Source organism: Mytilus edulis, chromosome 14, assembly GCF_963676685.1.
Source record: "Mytilus edulis chromosome 14, xbMytEdul2.2, whole genome shotgun sequence".
Classification (NCBI taxonomy): domain Eukaryota; kingdom Metazoa; phylum Mollusca; class Bivalvia; order Mytilida; family Mytilidae; genus Mytilus; species Mytilus edulis.
Window position 1 is genome coordinate 53,598,232 of NC_092357.1, and position 22,489 is coordinate 53,620,720.

Sequence of the window (22,489 nt, forward strand, 5' to 3'; positions counted from 1 at the left end):
TATCGAGGTTCTTTTAACATGTGTGTGTTTTTTTATATATATTATTCATTTTAACGGTTTTTACTAGTCAGAATTTATAAGATATTTGTTAATTCATTCTGGGAACTTATATTTTAATCTATATTTTGAAAGTACAGGGTACCTGGTCCCTGGTTCACTACAGTAAACATCACATGACGTTTAATGCGTGGGGCGAGTTGGCTCATGTCTGTTTGTCTAATCTGGTTACCAATGGTCGGGATACAGGCTGTTAATATCCTAGATGGCGGGAAAGGCTGACAAGCAGATTTATATATATATTATCAGCTTATTTACATTGTAAAACTTAAACACCTGGTGATCGCTAGAATTTTATTAAGTTTTCAAACGCACACAAATACACACAATATACCTCAAAAGTTTTTCTTGGAGACATAGCTTAGGATACTGTATGATTTGATTTTAACGTGGTAAGATAGTTACGATGGTTATGCAAGACATGGAGACTGGATTAACAGACTATAAGGGTATCCCCATCGTGCTATTGATAATGCATTGTAACGTAACAATTTCCATTGAAAAAGCCAGAGGCGGATTTAGGGGGGGGGACCCCTTTTTCGGAAAAAATTTGGTTGCTTATATATAGGGAATTACTGATGCGTGACTGGAGCGGAAGAATGTAGGACAGAAAGTCACAGGACAAAAAGTCACAGACAAAAAGTCACGGACAAAAAGTCACAGGACAAAAAGTCACAATTCTGTTTTGAGATAATTTTTCTTTGAACATGAAAAAACTTATTTTGGAATAATTTTTTTTTGTATTTTTCTTGAAGTATCATATATGAAGCACCTTTGTTGTTAAAATGTATTCAATAAATATCAATAATCATCAAATAATTGTCTTGATTGTTATGAAAACAAAATGTCAATAGTGGCTTGGCACTTAAATGGCTTCATTTTGCCAATAAATATATCCTTTTCGTGATTAAAATTTAATATAAGCAATTTCCCTAACTAAAATGTGAATATATGTAATAAAAAGAAAACATATCAAAATATATTGTTTAAATTGTCAACAAATTATTTGTGACTTTTTGTCCTGTGACTTTTTGTCCTATCAAATTTGTGACTTTATGTCCTGTGACTTTTTGTCCTGTGACTTTCTGTCCGTTTACCGAGCGGAAAACCCCCCCCCCCTTTTAGGTCAGTCAGTGGGCCCCCTCTTATGAAATTTTCTGGATCCGCCACTGAAAGCATGCATAGTACAAATTCATATGACGAACAAAAACATGATCTGACAGAACACCCTGGTAGCCAAATCAGAACTGTCGCTCTCGCTCTCGACTTGTCTCAAAAATATTTTCTGGTCCAACCTAGAAATTTAAATCTTCTTTGCTGATTAGAAGTTTTTTGCAAACATTTGTAGTTCAGGATCTCTTACCTTTTATGTGCTTATCATGCTTATTGATATAGAAATATCCAGAAGAAAAGATAAAATAAGTTACAATTTCAATAGAAGTGAGCAAATATTTACTGATTTCAAAATGGTTCCCTGAACTTCCAAAATACGTTGCTTCTGAAGAGTATGAAATATCAAGATCGGAACAATTTGGCAAACCTGAATTTTCGGATAATATAAATCCATACAGTCCGAGGACTTACTGGAATCAGTGATTTTTAAATCACTTATTTGGGTAGCAAATTCGAAATTTTGTCACAAATTGTGATTTCGTTGTTTTACCAAAATTTTAAACACATAGGTTTAAAAAATATCTTTTCATTAGTAAAATTGAAAAAAAAAATGTTTTTGCTTCTTTTAAGAATTAATATTCACTTCACTTGATATAGGGTAAAAATTGGTTTGTCACACTTTTAAAAAGTTCTGCTTGCAGGATAAACCAAGGGGTTAAACATAGGTCACTTTAAACATGTCATTTTAACTTTAAACTATAATATTCAAACAAGTATTACACAGCTGTTCTCATCCAGTTAGAGCCCTCAAGTACTGGCAGAAGGTTCAGTTAAATGGTTCCTGGAAGCAATCAATGTCATGTGTAACTTTCTAATTATAAGTTCAAAGAAATGTATGTTGTTTTTTGTTCATATCAAATATTTTCAAGTATGTTATTTATTGTTTATATCAAATATTAACATGCATATGTTGTTTATTCCAGATTAAAAAGAGAGATCAAGTATGGATGTAAGTAGACATTTGTACAGTATTTATGTAAAAATGATTAAAGTTACAACTAAGAAATAGTGTGGGAAGGGTGGGAATGATTAAGGTCAGCAACCTACCAGTTTATCACACTGCCCACTACCACTGTCCTACATGTACATGAGCTGATAAACAACAGATAATGACAAACAAATGTAACTTATATAAACTATCTGATCTAACAAATGTATGAGAGTCAGAGACACAAAATCATCATAGTACAAAAAACTACTATTCGGTATAGTGTAGGGCCAGGCCACCATCAGGGAATTAACAACAGATTTCTTTTAATAAAAACTTAACTGAACTCTCCTTTAAAAATCCGAAGTGAAAACCCTCAAACTGACATAGGTTTAAAAAACTAAATAACCCTTCAAAATGCCATTAGAATTTGAACTAGTTTTTGCATCAATGACCAATACATTTCTACACTTTCATGACTTTAGAATGGGAGACATCTTTTATATATAAAAAAAATTGAAGGTATAAAAATTGAAACATTTAAAAGAGCTTTAAAATAAAGACTGTTTTCCACAAAAAGAAAACCCCTAAAAGTAAGTTTTGTTCTTGAAAAATTAAATATGTTGGTAGTTACTATTGTGCAAATGTTGAGGCTTTTACATGTTATCATATTCAAGGGGCCTCTATAGCCAAGTGGTTTGAGTAGATCTTGTACTGTATTAAATCACTAGCCAGTCAACACTGAGCTTGTGGGTTTGAACCCTGCTTGTGAGGGTGTACTTGACTTCAATCTTAATTGACTAGGATTTTTAGTTTCCCTATCGACAGCAAGAGTTTTTCTCCTGCACTCCGACTTCTTCGCCATTAAATACTGGCTGCCATGAAATAATCCAAAAGCCATGCTTAAAAGTGGCGTTAAAACACAATCAAATCAATCAAATTTAATGTTATCTTAAAGTTATTCAAGATATTTCATGCTTTTCTTTTCTTTTAATACGACCACTCAAACATTTTTTGGGATCGTATAATGGTATGATGTCGTCGTAAGGGCCAAAAAGGGGCAAAAACTAGCACAACAAAGAAGGTTCTCCATATAAAGAACGATACATACATGTAGCTGGTTCTTCAAAATGTTCGACTAAACATCTTTCTAAAGTACTGACTACTATTCTTTCTACAGTTAAAGATGGGCTTCAAAAATATTGTGAGGAGATATATTCTACCAGTGGTGTTAACCAGATGTGGATTCTCAAAAATTCCAAAGATCTACTGCTTAACCTTCGATCACAATCTTTGCAATTTTGCAGCAACATAAAAACTTTTGATTTTTCTACGCTATATACATGTACATGTACTACTATTCCCCATGCTCAGTTGAAAGATCGACTTCACCATCTCATAAAACAGAGCTTTTTCTATAAAAATGGGAATCGTAGATACAAATTTCTTGTTTTGGGTTACAATAATTCATATTTTGTGAAGAATCACACTGAATCTTCCAGAAAATATACTGAAGATGATATCATCAAAATGCTGGACTTTTTGATCGACAATATATTTGTTGAGTTTGGAGGATTTATATTTCAACAGACAATCGGTATTCCAATGGGTACTAATTGTGCACCCTTGCTGGCTGATTTGTTTTTGTACTCGAATGAAGCAGAATTCATTCAAAACCATCTAAAAAAGAAAAAGCACCTTGCGAAATTCTTTAATTTTACTTTCTGATATACATGTATTGATGATGTTCTATCATTGAATAACCCATACTTCAGCCAATACTAACATCTCATATATCCCAGTGAACTTGATATTAAGGATACTACTGATACTAGAAGGACTGCTTCATACCTTGATCTTTTCCTCAATATTGATGTAGATGGACGACTTCACACGAAAATCTATGACAAACGGGACAATTTCAACATCCCAATTATCAATTTCCCATTTCTCAGCAGTAACATACCATCTGTCCCTTCGTATGGTGTTTACATATCACAATTGATACGTTATTCACGTGCTTGTTCACACTATACCGACTTCATATACAGGAGTGTGCTCCTTATGCAGAAACTACTCCAACAAAGTTATGAGGAGGACAGATTAAAATTGACACTCCGTAAATTTTATGGACACCATCACGAATTGGTGGATCCATACAATGTGTCTTTAACCAAACTAGCTAAGGACATTTTTACCACATGGTAGATTGTGGTTTGTCATTATGTCGTCTAATCTTTTAATTACCAAACGTGACTTATTCCCGATTGTGACTGTTTTGCTGAATGTGAATTCGCATTACTATTAGACGTGTTACGGTACTTGTCTATCCCAAATTCATGAATTTAGTTTAAATGTTTAATGTTATATTTGTAATTTTCATCGGATTTTGTCAAATGTGTTGACGTTTTTTCTATTATATTTATGTGTTATGGAAAGAAAAATTAATCACCGCCTTCATTTATTAGATTTAATTTTGGTCAACATAATCTGTACAATAATTTACGTTTGAAGTTGGGTTCATAACAAACTGGACATATATATATATTATAGTTAATTGCTATTAATAAGTATTCCAATATGCATTGTGTTTAAATACAATATCAATATTTAGTTCTATTATAATCTTTAATCAATCCTAATTCTATCTTACTTTTGAGATATAGTTTTTCATATGTGACGTCATTCTTCTGCTGTTTCAGAAATTTCATAAATTCAAATGTGACGTAATTGTTAATGCCTTTTCACCATCGTATGTGACGTCATTTTCACAATTTACTGCGTTGAGACCTGTACTGAGTCGGGTGTGTCTATTCTGTGTTGGTCTTTGCATTATGTATTCGTGTTTGTTTTCTGTAATGAGTTAATACTTCAGTTTCATTATCTGTTATATTCATTTGATGAAAATTACTGTTTGCAATAGCATTAATTGTTCTAAATAATAAGGATGTTCTTATCCCAAGCATAAAAACATAGCCTTATTTGACACAGCCTTTTTCAACTTTTGATCTTCAGTGCTGTACAACTTTGTACTTTTTTTCGCTTTCGATTTTTTATATCTGGGCATCACTGGTGAGTCTTGTGTGGACGAGGCGCGTTTTTGACGTATTGAATTTTAAACCTGATGCTTTTTGTTATTCATTAATCATGTGTTTCTTTGTCTAATACGTTCTCCTATTTATTTGTATTGTAGTCCTGTAATATTATGTTGTCATTTCAATGTTATATTTAACATTGCTATTAAAGTGCGAGGTTTGGCATGCCACAAAACCAGGTTCAACCCACCATTTTTTCCTTTAAAAATGTCCTGTACCAAGTCAGGAATATGGCCATTGTTATATTATTGTTCGTTTCTGTGTGTGTTACATTTTAATGTTGTGTCGTTTTTTTTTTCTCTTATTTTTGAGTGTAATTTCACATTGCGATAAGACGTGTCACGGTACTTGTCTATCCCAAATTCATGTATTTGGTTTTGATGTTATATTTGTTATTCTCGTGGGATTTTATCTGATGCTTGGTCCGTTTCTGTGTGTGTTACATTTTAGCGTTGTGTCGTTGTTCTCCTCTTATATTTAATGCGTTTCCCTCGGTTTTAGTTTGTTACCTCAATTTTGTTTTTTGTCCATGGATTTATGAGTTTTGAACAGCGGTATACTACTGTTGCCTTTATTTTTGGATTCATTTTGGGGGTTATTGTGCAAACAGTTTAGGTATTATTAGGGGCCAAAAACTAGCATTTTTGTAGTTTCTTGACAATAATTCTTGTGTGAAAGTGTATGGATCTCTCTTAAATTGTACCACAAGGTTCCATATCACAAAAGAAAGGCTAGGATTGAGTTTAGGGGTAATTGTCCAATTCATGCAGGAATTAGGGGCCATAAAAGGACCAAAAACGAGCATTTTAGTTTCCTGAAAAAAAACTTGTTTAAGAATATGGATCTCTCTTAAATCGTACTACAAAGTTCCATTCTACAAAGAAAAGGCTGGGTTTCTGTGTGGGGGTAATTGCTCAAAGGGGGGATTCATTCAAAAAGTTTGGGGGGATCCAATTTTTTAAGGGGTTCAAATTTGTTTTTTCAAAATTTTTCAAATTTCAATTTTTTTTTAAATTTTCAAGAAGAATCTTTAATTGCACAGTATTGTGCAATAGATTTGTAAGATCTTGACATTTGTTTTGTGTTAAAAAGTTTACTATGTTAAAAAATTTATCACAATCCAAATTCAGACAGAATCAAGCTTGAATTTTGTGTCCAAATTTGCAACAACTGTTCAAGGTTTAACCTCTGCAGTCGTATCAGGCTGTGTTCAGTGAAGCATTTTGTTTTAATGACGTGGGGTTCTTTAAATATCTAGACATACATGACATATATTTAACAGGAACCAGATGGCGATCTTGTGAAACAGGAAGTAATTACCTCCAAAGATATCAGAGATGAAGAAATGGAAAAAGACAAGGGAAAGAAAGAAGAAAGATTAGGACAAGAACTTGATCAAGTAGGATAATTAACAATTTAAGTCTATTTTTTAAGATGATGAAAAGTCTGGATTTCAATCAAAGGAGGAGGTTCAGTAAGACCCCTTTTTGGCCCGAAAATATAGCAGTTTTACAAAATTGTGAAAATGTAATCGTTTACTGTTTAGGTATTTACTAGAAAGTAGAATGCTTTTGCTACATAAATATGGGCTGTTTTTGACAATACAGTGCACATATATCGGGTAGTAGCATCATTAAGTCATGCTAAGGCCAAAATAAAAAGATTGTATGTTTGCCCAAAAGCTACCGACCCAAAATAAACCTGCCGACTCAAATTCTTTTTTTGACGTTTTTTAGAAGAATTTTTTCAAAACAAAAAAAGACAGAAACTATGGATGGTAGATAATAATAATAATAATTCTTTATTTAAAGAGGGTTACACAGTTAGCTATAAAGCTAATCTTCCCTGAGGCCCTCATGAAATACAATGAAATATAACAAACAATTACAAAATATCAAACAGACACACATACATGAATAATGAAATAAAAAATTGTTATGAAATATACAATTTTCAAAACAGGTAAAAGTTACAAATTCATATATGACATGTATTGTATTGGCATCAACAATATCATAAGTTTGAGTAAGTGTGTGAAAATTATTATGCAAATAATAAATGCACAGCTTCTTAATGTTCCATCAAGTAATTTTTTAAATCTTTTTTGAATAAGCTTGTACTTGAGGTTGATGGATATAGGATTTAAAAACTGCAAACAAATTAAATCACTACATAGTCAGCTGATATTTTTTTTACACAAGCAAAACCAAACATCATGTTGATGTAACTGTTGAAAATCACTTCATAAATCCACCTGCCCTTTCACACATTTAGCAATTGTAAATTAAAGGTTATAAACATCTCAGGATACAAATAATACAGTAGACTAATTTATTTATAGAGGTTTTAAATTCATGGCTTTTGGTTAACTCTACAAAGGTTTGACGGGAAAATAAAAAAAAACTGTTTTAAGATCTTTTAATATTTTCATGCAAATTCTGAAGAAAAAAAAGAATTTGCCTACCTTCCTACCCACACCCAGTCATCATGGGTCGACGGGTTTGGGCAAACTGAAATATTTTTAATTGTGGCCTAAATTACTGAAATCTTCATAATTTTAGCATTTTAGTTTATATTTTAGAAGATTTCCGTCTTGAATGAAAGGGGCCGCATTTGTGTTCATTCATAATATTGAAATGTAAGTTGTATTTGATGATAATACATAACATATATAAAGGTTGAGGATGAACACTGATGCGGCCACTTTCATTTTTGACAAAAACCATCTGAAAAGTGACGTTTCTTGGCATATTTGATAGATTTTTCATATGTAGACTTGAAACGGAGCGTTTTTAATGAAGTTATCAGTTAAAATCTTTCACATCAACTAATTGAATCAATTGAAATAGACACTGAAGTTAAGTGTTGAAAAAGTGTCCAAAATCTTTCGTTAGATGAACCTGAAATTTGAGGCCAAAATCGGCCCTTACCGGACCTACTCCTTTAGACCTAGGAAACATCCAGTGCAGGCATTGACATACTAAATTTAGATTTTCGACATTTGCTCTATGTTTCTAGACCACAATGTAAAAGGAAATTAATTATAGAACCTTCTCCCTTGAACTGTTTTTTGGGGTAAGACTTATAGGGCTGGCTTGATGGTTATCAATACTTCAAATTTGATCACTAATTTTAGGATAAGAAAATAGTGCATTGAGCAATAGTGAAATTGATGAGACTGTCATTAAAGTGAGAGGGTTATCGCTATATAACCAGGTTTAATCCACCATTTTCTACATTTGAAAATGCCTGTACCAAGTCAGGAATATGACAGTTCTTGTCCATTCGTTTTTGATGCGTTTTGTTTGATTTTGCCATGTGATTATGGACTTTCCCAATTGATCTTCCTCTAAGTTCAGTATTTTTGTGATTTTACTTTTTTCTATTTTTGTGATTTTACTTTTTTCTATACATCCTAGACATGGAAATTCTAAACAGTTACATGTAATTTCACTCTCTCTTTATCTCTTTACTGGTTGGCAGATATATGTAATCAGGTGGAATAAAATGAAGACAGCTGTCAACATCAGTTTCAGAGTTGCATTATTTAAAACCAAAAGCAGAAACATATTTAAAGGATTTTTCAAACAGTGGATTTACATTAAGAACCATTTGTTTAAACATATATAAATAAGATTATTTCCCAGTAGTTTGTTGGAACCGAGAGAAATTTTGTTATGCAAAAGCAAGATTGAACTTTCTAATTAACCATCCAAGTTTGTCAACCCGTTTTAACAAGTCTTTGCCGTAAATGGAACATTTTGGAAGTGCCACATGACGTTATATAAGTATAAGCATATTGATTCTCTACATCCTCTGTCTATTTCTGTCATATTTATAGATTTGAAATGTTGTCTTGACAAAATTAACACATTGTCTCAGGTTCGCAAGTACCAAATGTTTGTAAAAAATGTGTATAAAGTATTTTATAATAACTATTATCACTAAATTTTGAAGTGGCAAATATATTTCTTTGAAAATCAAAATCCATTTATGAAAGTTTTGTTTGGAAAGATTATTTAATTATTATATTTTTTTTTTATTAATGTCTTGAACAGACATGTAATACTTGCCAATGGCATGAATGGAAGTAAAGCGACCAACAATCAATCAATATTTAGCAGATTGCTAATACATTTTATATCCTTTATTCTTAGACTTTATAATTCATAAAAACAGGAAATTGCTGTGGAGAGTTAACTGATTGTCAATCATACCACATCTTCTTATTTTTATATATACTAGCTAGTTATAGCCATACTTGTCAAGCAAAAATACATAAATTGATCATGATGCATAAATCTAATCAATGAGAAAACTATAATTATAGGCAAGGATAGATATCTCACTTAGTTTTATATTCCATAAACTTATAAAGAGCAAGGCTTCAATTTTAGTTCCGACTGCAATATAGAAGCAGTCTTTACAACACAGTGCTTGATTTTTTAAAATTTGATAACATTGTTATTAGATGCAGGATTTTTTCTCGCTGTATTGAAGACCACCCATTGGTGGCCTTCAGCTGGTTTTTGGGGAAAGACGGCTTCAAGCCGTCAATTCCCTAATGAGATTGGCCAGAGTATCATTCCCTCACGTCAATCATTTTGTTTTGATAGTTTGGAAACCCTCTCAAAATGTCATACTGAAATTAATGACAAGGAGAACAGATTGACTTTAAATACATTTTTTACACATTTCCCTTCTGTTTCTCATGAAATTATCGTATATTGAGCTTTCCCTTACACTATATACGTTTCTTTTACAGTCCGAAAAAATCAGTATTACAAAATATTCTAAATATATCTAACATAGTGATGTCATTGTTGGAATGTCACACTACACAGGGATATCCTTTATTCATTATAAAAATCATTCACAGTATTTGTATACTAATTTAAAATCCGTATTTGTTAAATGTAAACCTAATGATGTTTGCTGTAGTGTAGATGATTCACACTCCAACATGCAATGCTTTAATCTGAGGCTATAATCAGATAATTTGTAGGTCAACTTTCGCTGTAAACAATGTCAACTGGTCAATGGCGATACATGAGATTGGGGAGAGAAACGGCAGTTTTCATTGTTTCTGTAAAGTTCTTTTTTTAGAATCTTCCTCCAATTCAGGAGCACCTCAATTGATGAGTAATTATACACTAAAATCAAAGTAAATGTTTCTGAACACTTAAAATGTGACATTTAGTATATAATAAGTAGTCTTCTATATAAAAAAAATTTTGTGTACCAACATAATTATTGAAATGGTTAAAAAAAAATAAAAAAAAAAAATGTTGCTTTTTGTAGTTTTTTACCTATTGAGATTGGGGAGAGCAACTTCAGTTTTTATTCTTTCTGTAAAGTTATGTTTACCCCCCTAAAAATTGAAACAATGGCCGTCTTTTCCCTCAGAGCTCTTCAGCTCTTTGATTTTCTCTTTGGTCTGGTTGTCTCTTTGACACATTCTCCATTTCAATTCTCAAATTTTATCTTGACAGGGACCAGATGGAAATCTTGCAAAACAGGAAGTTGTTATTACAAAGGAGATGGTACAAGAAGAGGAAGCATTGGAAAAAGAGGGGGAAAAGGAAGAAGAAAAGTTGCGTCAAGAACATGACAAGGTTTGTACGTAAAAGTTCATTTGTTGGTGCTGTTTAAAAGAAAGGTTATTATTACATATTTTCATCTGTCTTTGAGAGCAATTTAAGTGTTTTAAGAGATAGCTGTTTCATATTTTTCATGTCAGGGCCGTAAACAGCTTACTAGACTATATGGTGTGAGTTTTTCTCGTTATATAAGGTCTACATTTGGGTAAAATTGCTTACATTCACTCATCATCAGATAGTGACAGCATAAACAGTTTGATCACTGTTAATTCAGAAATTATTGCAATGTTTTTATTATTATGAAAAATGTAACAGGGTTATAATCACAATAATTAAAACTCACATTTTGATATTTTTCAATGATGAATCAAACAGGATTTTTTCTGAATATCGCAAAAATTCAAATCTCATTTCAGTCTTAAATGACAAAATTGCCATTATTTCTAAATTTACATCGTATAACCAATTTCATAAAAGGTGAAAATAAATTTATGAAAAAATAATTGCCAGGTAAGTGATTTATAATCTTATTTTCAATAAATTTACTTCTACAATATTTGAAATTAAGTTAGTTTTTAAGAGAAATATAAAGCAGGATGGGTAATTTTTAATGATACTTAGTATGTGTTTTCCAGACTTGGCAGGACTTGAATGCTGAGGACAGAGAACAAAGGTATAAAAGATTACAATTTCTCCTGAGTAAGAGTAATATGTACACACAGTATTTACTTTCAAGGATGGAAAAACAGAGGGAAGAACAAACAAAAAAGACTGAAAGAATCAAGAAAAAACAAAATGAAGATTTACAGAAAAAACAGGTTTGAATAAATTACTAAACATATGTATTTTCTAGGATTGATTGTTTGTCTTTCTGATATGAAAAGGGGATACCTGTTTATTTTTATGCCGCATTTATGGGCATTATGTGTTTAAGTCTGTTTGTTACTACATTTGTCTGTCCTGCTTCAGGTTAAAGTTTTTGGTCAAGGTAGTTTTTGATGGAATTTAAGTCTAATCAACTTGAAACTTAGTACACATGTTCACTAGATGATATGATCTTTCACATTTTAATGCCAAGGCCAAAATAAAAAGATTGTATGTTTGCCCAAACGCGACCGACCCAAAATAAACCCGCCGACTCAAATTCTTTTTTTGACGTTTTTTTGAAGAATTTTTTTTTTTGGATTTTTTTTGGGTCCGCTCCGTCATCGTACAAAACTTAATGTTTGTCGTCTTTGCGTTTGAAAGTAACTGTGAATAAGATTAAAAGAAAGCGTATAAAAGACGCAGTTAATCGATATTCGATGTTCTCTGTTTTTATCTTCTGATTTAACGAACGTAAAGTAAAACATGTGAAGTGGCACAGTTTTTTTAACGCTGTAGTTGTCTGTACTACCAAACCCTTACCTATATGCTCAATGTTAATTTCATCGTGTTATCGAATATCTGATAAGAATATTCAGGTAGATTTGTTCAAAACCATGTGCAATCGAATATTTTCAATGTTATTGAATGGAAATGGATCCGGAAGTTGCGAATTTCCATTTTGCAAGAAGATTTTGTTTTTACTGAATAAAAAGGAATTATTTCTTGATAAATTGTTGTCTTTAATTATAATCTTTCTTTATCATGTAAATTAGATGCCCTTTTATTCAAATAGTTCAAATTTACAAGTCTCATTAGACAAGATCAGTACGTTGCTGTTTGGGAGAATTTGATAAAACTATAATTGTTCACAGAATCAGAAATATAATCTTAACTGAATGTAACTCCCTCTGAATAATTTATTGCAATATAAATCCCTTTTGACAAGAGAAATCTGACTTTTGACAGAAATATTTTTTTCACATGTGCAAAAGTAAAAACATGTTATGGACGCCATATTGGATTTTTATACAAATTTGTGAGGAAGCCTCTAGAACCATGACCTAAAAATAAATAGACTTCAGAAAACGTTAACTTTATGCAATTATATTTTATCAATAATGATTATTTTCAAAAATTTAAACTTGATTTTTTAAAGAAATAAAGTTATAACAAATACGTTTTTAGTTTGGAGATTCTACAGAACATGCTTTGATCTATTTATAGCCAAATTAGTTTACCTGTGTGATAATGTAAATACAAATATGTTTTCAAAACATAGAAAAGACACAAACTAAGGTTGGTAGATAATAATTCATATAAATATTTTAAGACATTTAATCTATTTTAATAGAAATAGGATTTAAAAACTGCAAACAAATTTAATCATTACATAATCAGCTGATATTTTTTTTACACAAACATCGTGTTGATGGCACTGTTGAAAATCACTTCATAAATCCACCAGCCCTTTTACACAGCTAGCAATTGTCAGTGTTATAAACATCTCAGGATACAAATCATATAGTAGACTAATTTATTTATAGAGGTTTTAAATTCATGGCTTTTGGTTTTCTCTACAAAGGTTTGACGGGAAAAAAAAGATATACTGTTTTAAGATCTTTTAATATTTTCATGCAAATTCTGATAAAAAAAAAAAAAAAAGAATTTGCCTACCTACCTACCCACACCCAGTCATCATGGGTCGGGTTTGGGCAAACTGAAATATTTTTAATTGTGGCCCAAATTAGAGATTTTACCCCATTTTCACGGTCCACTGGAAACAAGAAAATTATAGTGTGAGTTGGGCATCTGTGTACTATGAGCATATTCTTGTTTAATTTTTGTCTGTTGATTAAAAAGAATATACTATAGTAAATTTCAGTTTCTAATGATAGTTGTAATATTTTTTTTAAATCCTACATAGTGAGTACTTAAATTTTGGTGTTAATCTTCTGTCTTTTTACCAGAATTACAGCTTAATATCTGTAAATTCAGAAATTATTGCATGCATTTATTGTTTTAGACTAAAATGGGATTTTATTTTTGAGATATATTCAGAAAAATCCTGTTTGATTCATATGAAAAATTTCAAAATACAAGTTTTTATTATTGCAATTATAACCCTGTTACATTTTTCACAATAATTGAAACATTGTATAGTTTCTGAATTTATAGTTACCATGGTTACATATTAAATTGTTCAAGATAGGTAAACAGCACTATTACTTTTTGAATTAATTGGTACCTGTGATTCTCCAGTCAAAAAGTAAAGTTTTTGTGTGTAAATATCAATTTCCTTCTCTCCATTTAATTTCACATATTATTCATCAAACTGTTCATTAAAGAATGATTTGTTTCAATATTTCTGTATTGAAAAGCACTTTACGCCCATCATGATATGGGACAATATTATTGGTTTCAATATTTTGTTGTTGTTTCTTAAGGTGAATGGACAGAGAAATCAGTACATGTAGTAGGTTTTCATGATAACATTATAAGAATTCATTGTTTTTTCTTGCTCTTTGAAAATTAGATGTAGACAAACAAGATGGTGCTCCCCCAATCTATATTTAGAATATCTAGACACCTTTTCCACCTGTGTGTCTGACACCTTCCCACTTATAATTGACGTATTAACACTTGTTTGCAAATTTGTCCGCCATTATGTAGAATCACACAGGTTCCCGTAAACTTTGACATAACAATTAAAAAAATTGACGTCACTATAAAAAAAAAATTGTTGCTTGACATCAGAAGGTTTTTCGGAGGCAATCTTAGGTCATTTGGAGACAAAATTCAGCTAAATACCAAAAGTGTAAATATGTTTATTAGCACCTTACAGATTTTGATTATTTACCATTTAGGCCACACACACAAAAGATGTTAGACTTTTCAGATGAAACTAGACATGCTAGAGGTGCAGGATATATTTTTAATTTTTATTTTTAATGAATCTGAAGACAAATTTTTGTGTGTGTCTGACATTGAAATAACTAATAACATGCACATTGTATTTTTTGTTTGCTCACAAAGTACATGTATAGTTTAGGGTCTCTGCACTTAAATATTTTGCCAAACAAAATCAACATTGACAACAAAACTCAACATTTTGAATTCTATTTGTTTACAGTCAACTACAAAATCTCAGTTCTATATAGCACCATAAACACTAAATGTTCTTATAAAACTACCATTAGAAAACATGCTTGTCATATTTAAAATATCTAAGAGCAAAATGAAGAAATAAATTATAAGGAAAAAAGTTAGAAAATTTGGTGTGGCCTGAAGAATTAATTTACAATTTGTCCATTTTGTTAGGTAGAGGCTATATGCTTATCATGCACATGGAAATTAAACATCCTAGTTAGAATTTGAATAGGATTCTATGAGTAATAGGCCAACAAAATAATGAAGAGAAATGATCATATTTGTATGCATTCTTAACCCAATACTTTATGGCTTTGATTCAAAAATTCAGATGAATATTATTTAGTTTTTTTTTATGTATATATAGATGGTAAAAAGTGATACAAATGTAACAGAGAATAACAATTCATCCAAGCCTGAAGACTTATCAACCCACCTGTTGGCTGAAAGTACAGATAAATCTGATATAAATCAATCTGCAGATGATCCTGTTTTATCACCAGGTCCAAGGAGGAGTGGTAGAGGCAGTAAACTTAAGAACTCCCAGGATAGTCCAAGTAGTCAAGGTAAGGCTTGTTCAAACTTTGACCAGTAACATGCTATAACAGTAGATTCACTTATTTTTGTGGATTTTAAAGGAAAATTTACATGTTCTTGGATATTTAATTTCGTGATTTTGCCAAAGTTTGCAAACCAGCCTATAGGAAATTTGTCATTTGTTGAACATTTAAATTCCTGGTTCACCTTGACCCACAAAATCCATGAAAATTAGTTATCCAACAAAAAATATCTGAATTTATTCTGATTTTGTGGAGTTTTTAATTTAAAGAAATCAGATGTGGTATGAGTGCCAATAAGACAACTCTCTATTCATATCAGGATGTGTAAAAAGTACACCTTTATAGGTCAAAGTACAGCCTTCAACTTGGAGTCTTGGACCAGAGATGGGTCCGATTACTTTCATTGTAATTGATTAAATTACAATTACTTTTTCATTTGTACGATTAAATTAAATTAATGATTACATCATTTCTGAAAGTATCTGATTAAATTAATGATTACATTGGCAAAGTAATCATGATTACATCTGATTACAATGAATTTAAAAACAAAACATTTTGAATGATGTGAATGATAAACGTTCAATATTAAACTATAGCATTTTTGAGAAAGTTTTTTATTTGGTTCAATTATAAAATGATAACTTCAAATTAAACTTCGTCTATTTAAATAAACACCAAATTTTATATATACATTACACTTTATCACCAGTGATCTCTGAATTATTTTGAATTAAATTTAATAAAGATAAGTTGCAGTTTATGGAAGTTTAAATATGGATGAAATAAAGTTACCAGTTAAAACTATGTTTAATTTTAATAGAAATGTTTAATCAAATTGTAAAAAATATGTAAGTACTAAAAAATCATTGCAACTTTACATGTCCAGTCCAAATACAAAAAAAAAATAAACAACATATTTGTCCAACTTTTAATTTAGTTTGTGCTAATTAGAAAAAATTTACATGTCTGATTTATCTTTTATCATATATATTTCCCTACAGCTATACTGAATTGGTAATTGCAATAAAAACAAACCTTAATTAGTCTCCTACCTGTCATTTCAAAGTTGACAAAAATCACAAAAATTAACAAAAGATTATAATTCAGGGTTAAAGAAAAGTATTACTTGAATATATGACAGTTATTATCAAATATTAATATGAAGATCATTATAAAACGATGAATATACATGTACGTACAATATCTTTTACCAAGATAAAAGGTAAATAATTGTATTATATGTCTCTGCTTAGGCTAATGGTGACTTTTCAATACTGTAACAGTTTAATTTTTAACTGAAGTAGACATGCTTAAAGTAACCAAACCATTTTAGTATGTTTAAAATTTATCAAATATGAATAACAAAGAGGTTCATTTAATGACCAATCAACACAATTTTAGATTTTTTTCATTGTAATCAGAATGTAATCAAAAAGTAATCATGATTACAGGGTAGTTTGAAAAGTAATTGATTAAATTAAATTACATTTAATCAGATTTTTGGCTCATTAATGATTACACCGATTACTTGTAAAATTGTAATCAATTACAGCTGATTAACGATTACAATTACAATTACCCCAAGTCTGTCTTGGACCACACCAAACAGCAAGCTATAAAGGGCCAAAAAATATCTAGTGACCGTATTACTGGTGTAAAACAATTCAAACAGGAAAACTGATGGTCTAGTCTATATTAAAACAATACTTATGAACCAACAAACAAAGACAACTGAACAACAGGTTCCTGCATTAGGACAGGTTAAAACAAATGCAGTAGGTTTCAACATAAATTTATATCTTCCAACTAGCATATATATTGTGCAATTTTTATCCCCTGTAAATGAATATACAATTTCAATATATATAAAAAGTTAAATCACAAAAGTACTGAACTCTGAGGAAAATTCAATCGTAAAGTCCCTAATCAAATGGCAAAATCAAATGACAAAACACATAAAAAGAATGGACAACAACTGTCATATATGTCATTATTATGTTCCTGATGATAACATCACATGTATTTCTAGCATACTGTTTTATTTAAGGTAATAAAAGAGGAAGAAAAAGAAAAGCTGATTCTGCAGCAAATTCACCAAAAATATCAGAAATTTTCAAGGTACATAATTTTATAAAACCATGTAGTATGTTTTGTTGTCACAAGCAAAAAACACATACTGTAATTTAGGATATTTTTAAAAGTGGGGATATGTTGGTAGCTTTAACCTAAAGCTATATGGCTATAACTTACATTGGAAATAAACAATTTCAATTTGTTATTATATTTAATGCTCAATTTATTTATCAAAAACTTTCATCAACTTTTTGTGGCTTTTATTGAAGGGAATAATTTTATGGTAAGCGAGCAGCCTAATGTTGAGTTGTAGTATGTATTTTACATCTGCCATGCAGCCACTTTTTCTTATCTGATAGTTCAAAATTATTCAACACTCGTTGTAAAAGGTAAATTTTCTGCAACCTTTCTAATTTTCTATGGAACTTGTTGATGGGAATGATCAGTTATGCTTTAATATAATTAATTTTTGTGCATAACAATAATAAAGTTTAGGTATTTCTCATTGAATTGATTTTCTTTTCTAGAAACAAAAAACAACTGAGAGCAAGACAGATGGCGAAGAGTCCATTAATAAGGAAGAGCAGAAAGATAAAGAAAACTGTGATGAAAGCTCAAATCAAGTATCTAAGGATATTGGCAGTGATGATAGAGTAACTGAAAAAAGTGATTCTGTAGATTCTCATGTAGAGAAAGATGGAGCGGTATGTATTTATGACAAATTAAAGAGGATCTCGTAAATTCATACACCAGACATCTGTTTGTTTGAATTACAAATGGCAAAAGTCAGAATCACGCTGCGAATATTCATTAAAAATGACTGAGGACAGAGAGATAGATTTAAACTCATCCCCTGGATTAAAAGAAGTTACAGATACAACAAAATTATTTTTCACACAATGTCTGTCATTTGTTAGACAGTCAAAATCATTCATACAATGTATATGCTTCTTATCTATTTAAAAAAAAAATAAGTCAAGCAGAAATTTAATGTTGATTATAACTAAGTAATTTGATTTTTTAGTTCTTTGAAAAAACATTTATTATGAATGATAATCAGTTTATTCTTTTTTATGCCCCACCTAGGATAGTAGGGGGGCATTATGTTTTCTGGTCTGTGGCTCAGTTCGTCCGTCCGTCCAGGTTAAAGTTTTTGGTCAAGGTAGTTTTTGATGAAGCTGAAGTCCATCTTAGTACACTTGTTGCTTATGAGATGATCTTTCTAATTTTTCAGCCAAATTAGACTTTTGACCCCAATTTCACAGTCCACTGAACATAGAAAATGATAGTGGGAGTTTCAGGTTAAAGTTTTTGGTCAGGGTAGTTTTTGATGAGGCTGAAGTCCAATCAACTTGAAACTTAGTACACTTGTTGCTTATGATATGATCTTTCTAATTTTAATGCCAAATTAGATAATTACCCAATTTCACGGTCCATGGAACATGGAAAAGGATAGTGCGAGTGGGGCATCCGTGTAAATCTTCAATTGTTTTCAAAAATTTATCAATTTTTTTAGGGATTGGAGGATGAAGATTCAGGAGTACCTAAATTGTTCACAGGTGGAGAATTACGTGATTATCAGTCTCAAGGTTACAATTGGCTGAAGGTTTGTTTGTTATAGAGTTATTCAGAAAATACATGTTTTGATAGTAATCAATTCTGAAAGGTGATAACTGAAATTAACTGAATAAATTGAAAGGTTAAAACCCACTTGGTAAACTTCAGATGAATGAACAGGATTGACATTAAAAGTTGTCTGTTTAAGCAGACAAGTTTGTTATTGGCAAGTTAAAGATGACAATTGAAACCTTGTAAAAATACTGCATCTAGCCTCTAATAATTTTCTCTTTATATCAGTAAATCTCAGTCTCAATTATTTGGGCACAAGATGTCCTTTGTTGGATCCCAAGCTGCTGAAGAAAACCAAAGAATTTTGCTTCTTAGATTAACGTGCAGTACTTATGTGCAAGTGTAAAGGCTGTCATGTAATAGGTTAACAAAGTGTGACATGTGTTGACTGTTATCAGGTTAACTAAGACCTTAAGAAACCAGCAGTACAAAGATGGAGACATATTCATATATATCACCTAACAAGTTCTGGTCCTGATTTTGCATTTGAAAACATTCAAACAATTTTTAAGAAGTTTTCCCTAACATTTTGAAAGAGTTTTCTATACAAATTTGTATCAACATGTTCTTAGGGAGAAAATAAGAATTGCCTTATTTTTCAATTTTTTTTTTTTAGGTCAAGTATATATATATATAACATACCACAGTTGCTTGAATAATCTTAAAAGAAAAAATCTGTGTCATAACTTATGTGCTGTTATTTTTTTTCAGTGTTTATATGAGAATGGTGTTAATGGAATTTTAGCTGATGAAATGGGGCTGGGTAAAACTGTACAGTGTATAGCAATGATGGCTCATTTAGTAAATATGGGAGTACCAGGTCCATTCTTAGTTGTAACACCTTTGTCTACACTACCAAACTGGCAGTCAGAGTTTCAAAGGTTTGCTCCAAAGGTAACTTAACATTTTTTAAGCTTTTAAAAAAAGACTAAATTTGCCTCAAACAAAAATTTATACATAAGTGATTTTTTTTGGAATTTGAGTAAAAACTTCTATGTATCCATCAAACTAAGACAGCACTATTAGTTGAAAAAGTTTGACCAAAGAGACATGATTGGGAAAAAAGAAAAAGCACCAAATAGAAACATACTTCTGCAGAGGTGAAAGAATTTGTCAACAAAAGATAGAAGATATTTAGCGATGAAAACAGCTAGAAGATTAAAGAAAAAAAAAGTTCTACATCCTTGCAGCAGCCAAAAAATAAACGAAAACAAGAAGGCATTACACGGACTGTTCTTTCACCTTTATTTTTTAAGCTATTAAAATAGCCAAAGTAGTCTGATGACCCTTGAAAGTACTAGAAAATTAGTCAAAAAATAATTCTAGCCTATCAATATATAGCTATAGATCTCACATTTATTTGCATAATTGCAATATTTAAAGAAAATAAACTCTGGTTTATAATCGTCTTTTTGACATTTTTGACACTTCTTTCAATTGCAAAATGCATGTTAAAACAATTATTTTGTAGTTTATTTTTCTCCATACAACTGTTATTTTAGCTCTCTTGTTTATAGCAACACATGATTAGTTGCATTTGAAAAGAAGCTAAAAGAAAATAAGTTGAGGGACTTCATATGAAATAAATGACTCATCTTTTTATGCCCCTTTATTATGCCTCATTTATGGGCATTATGATTTCTGGTCTGAGTCCTTCTGTTCGTCCGTTCGTCCTGCTTCAGGTTAAAGTTTTTGGTCGAGGTAGTTTTTAATGAAGTTGAAGTTCAATCAACTTGAAACTTAGTACACATGTTCCCTATGATATGATCTTTCCAATTTCAATGGCAAATTAGAGATTGTCCACCATTTTCACGTCCACTGGACATAGAAAATGATAGAGCATATGGGGCATCCGTGTACTGGGGACACATTCTTGTTTTCTATACTATTGTTATTTTAAAATGTCATATGGAAATAATTATACTAAAGTTACGCTGTCAGTCTGATTTTTTAGCCATTCATTTTTTTGGTGAAAGATGCATTATCATCAAGTTTGTGCAACTCATAAAATATTTCCATTGTTTGGTTTCTAGGTACCAACAGTACTTTACCATGGAAACCAAAATGTCCGACATGGATTAAGAAGAAAGATATCAAAACGTTATACAATTAGACAAGGTATTGAAGTTAGACCAGTCGTCCTGACATCATATGAAATGACAATCAGAGACAGACAGTTGTTACAGAACTATGAATGGAAGTATCTCATAGTGGACGAAGGACATCGAATTAAGAATACCAATTGCAGGTTGATAAGGTAGGTAAAATTTATCATGAAATATTGTACTGTGGACTCATTTATAAAAATTTGTTTTTACTTTTAGTGAGATTTGTCACTATTATAGAATAAAAAAATAGTTACACAAATTACTAGAATTATAAGACAGTTCTGACAAAATTCATCAACAACGAAAACAAAAACAGACTCCTCCAACATGTTAACGAGTTGCTTATAAAACTTGTAACATTTGAATCCCAGAGTTACTCCTCTTTGAATTTATAACGTTTTCTACTCTTCAAATTGTACATTATATTAAAAGATCTTAAAATGAAAATATGCATACATGTATTGTTTACTGGTCTATTGGCCAAATCAGGATTTATGCAGCATTTTGATACTAATCAGATTTGGTCAATAAATTAGACAAGAAACCAGGAGTGTCCACTTTGAATTAGTTGTTTCTCATCTCCTATTGTAATAAATTTGTTCTGATCTCATTTCCTGCTCAATGCTCCAGACTACAGAATTAGTCAGAGTAAGGGGTTACCAATGAGGCAGCAACCAAACATCATAGTAAAGCCAAGTAGGACATACTGTCTTCCATTAACATGCAAAACTTTTTATACCATGTCGAACTGTAAAAACCTTAATGAAGCTATTTGTGAAATGACTTTTTTTTTCATTGTAACTATACAAAGGCAATATATGTTCATTTTTTTCAGAGAACTTCGTTTGTACAAAAACACACACAGACTTTTGTTAACAGGAACTCCACTTCAGAACAATTTATCAGAGTTATGGTCCCTACTGAACTTTCTGTTACCAGAAATATTTGATGATCTTGGAAGGTATGATAGGATATTTCAGTGTTTTGCAACTTACAAATCTTTGTAGACTTTTTCAGTTCACCTGTATCATGGTATTTCAACCCCTTAATGATCTCATACCAGAATTCAAGACTTGTAACTGTTAAAGTTATTAATTTTATGGGTACCAATTTTCATGGATTGGGGAAAACTTGTATGTTTGTGGATATTTAATTTCGTGGTTTTGCCGAAGTCTGCATTTAAGGTGGTACCTAACACCTTGACTAACATTAATTTGGCTTGTTTAATTTGAATAAAGTTTTGACAATA

The 22,489-nt window shown here is 31.0% G+C and overlaps 1 protein-coding gene across 2 annotated transcripts in view; it reads left to right on the forward strand.

Annotated features, from left to right (window-relative positions):
• The first annotated feature begins 218 nt into the window (after positions 1-218).
• LOC139503379 (lymphocyte-specific helicase-like) overlaps positions 219-22,489 on the forward strand; it is a 36,356-nt gene continuing 14,085 nt past the window's right edge. The window contains exons 1-12 of one of the 2 annotated variants that reach the window (XM_071293149.1): positions 219-449; positions 2,154-2,179; positions 6,536-6,652; positions 10,746-10,868; positions 11,489-11,671; positions 15,235-15,433; positions 17,478-17,548; positions 18,031-18,207; positions 19,020-19,109; positions 19,844-20,026; positions 21,166-21,389; positions 22,076-22,201. In XM_071293149.1, the coding sequence (XP_071149250.1) occupies positions 2,174-2,179; positions 6,536-6,652; positions 10,746-10,868; positions 11,489-11,671; positions 15,235-15,433; positions 17,478-17,548; positions 18,031-18,207; positions 19,020-19,109; positions 19,844-20,026; positions 21,166-21,389; positions 22,076-22,201 (1,499 nt within the window). In that variant the 5' untranslated portion in view covers positions 219-449; positions 2,154-2,173. Of the gene's footprint in view, positions 507-2,153; positions 2,180-6,535; positions 6,653-10,745; positions 10,869-11,488; positions 11,672-15,234; positions 15,434-17,477; positions 17,549-18,030; positions 18,208-19,019; positions 19,110-19,843; positions 20,027-21,165; positions 21,390-22,075; positions 22,202-22,489 lie in introns of both variants that reach the window. The other variant, XM_071293150.1, reaches the window with a different exon arrangement.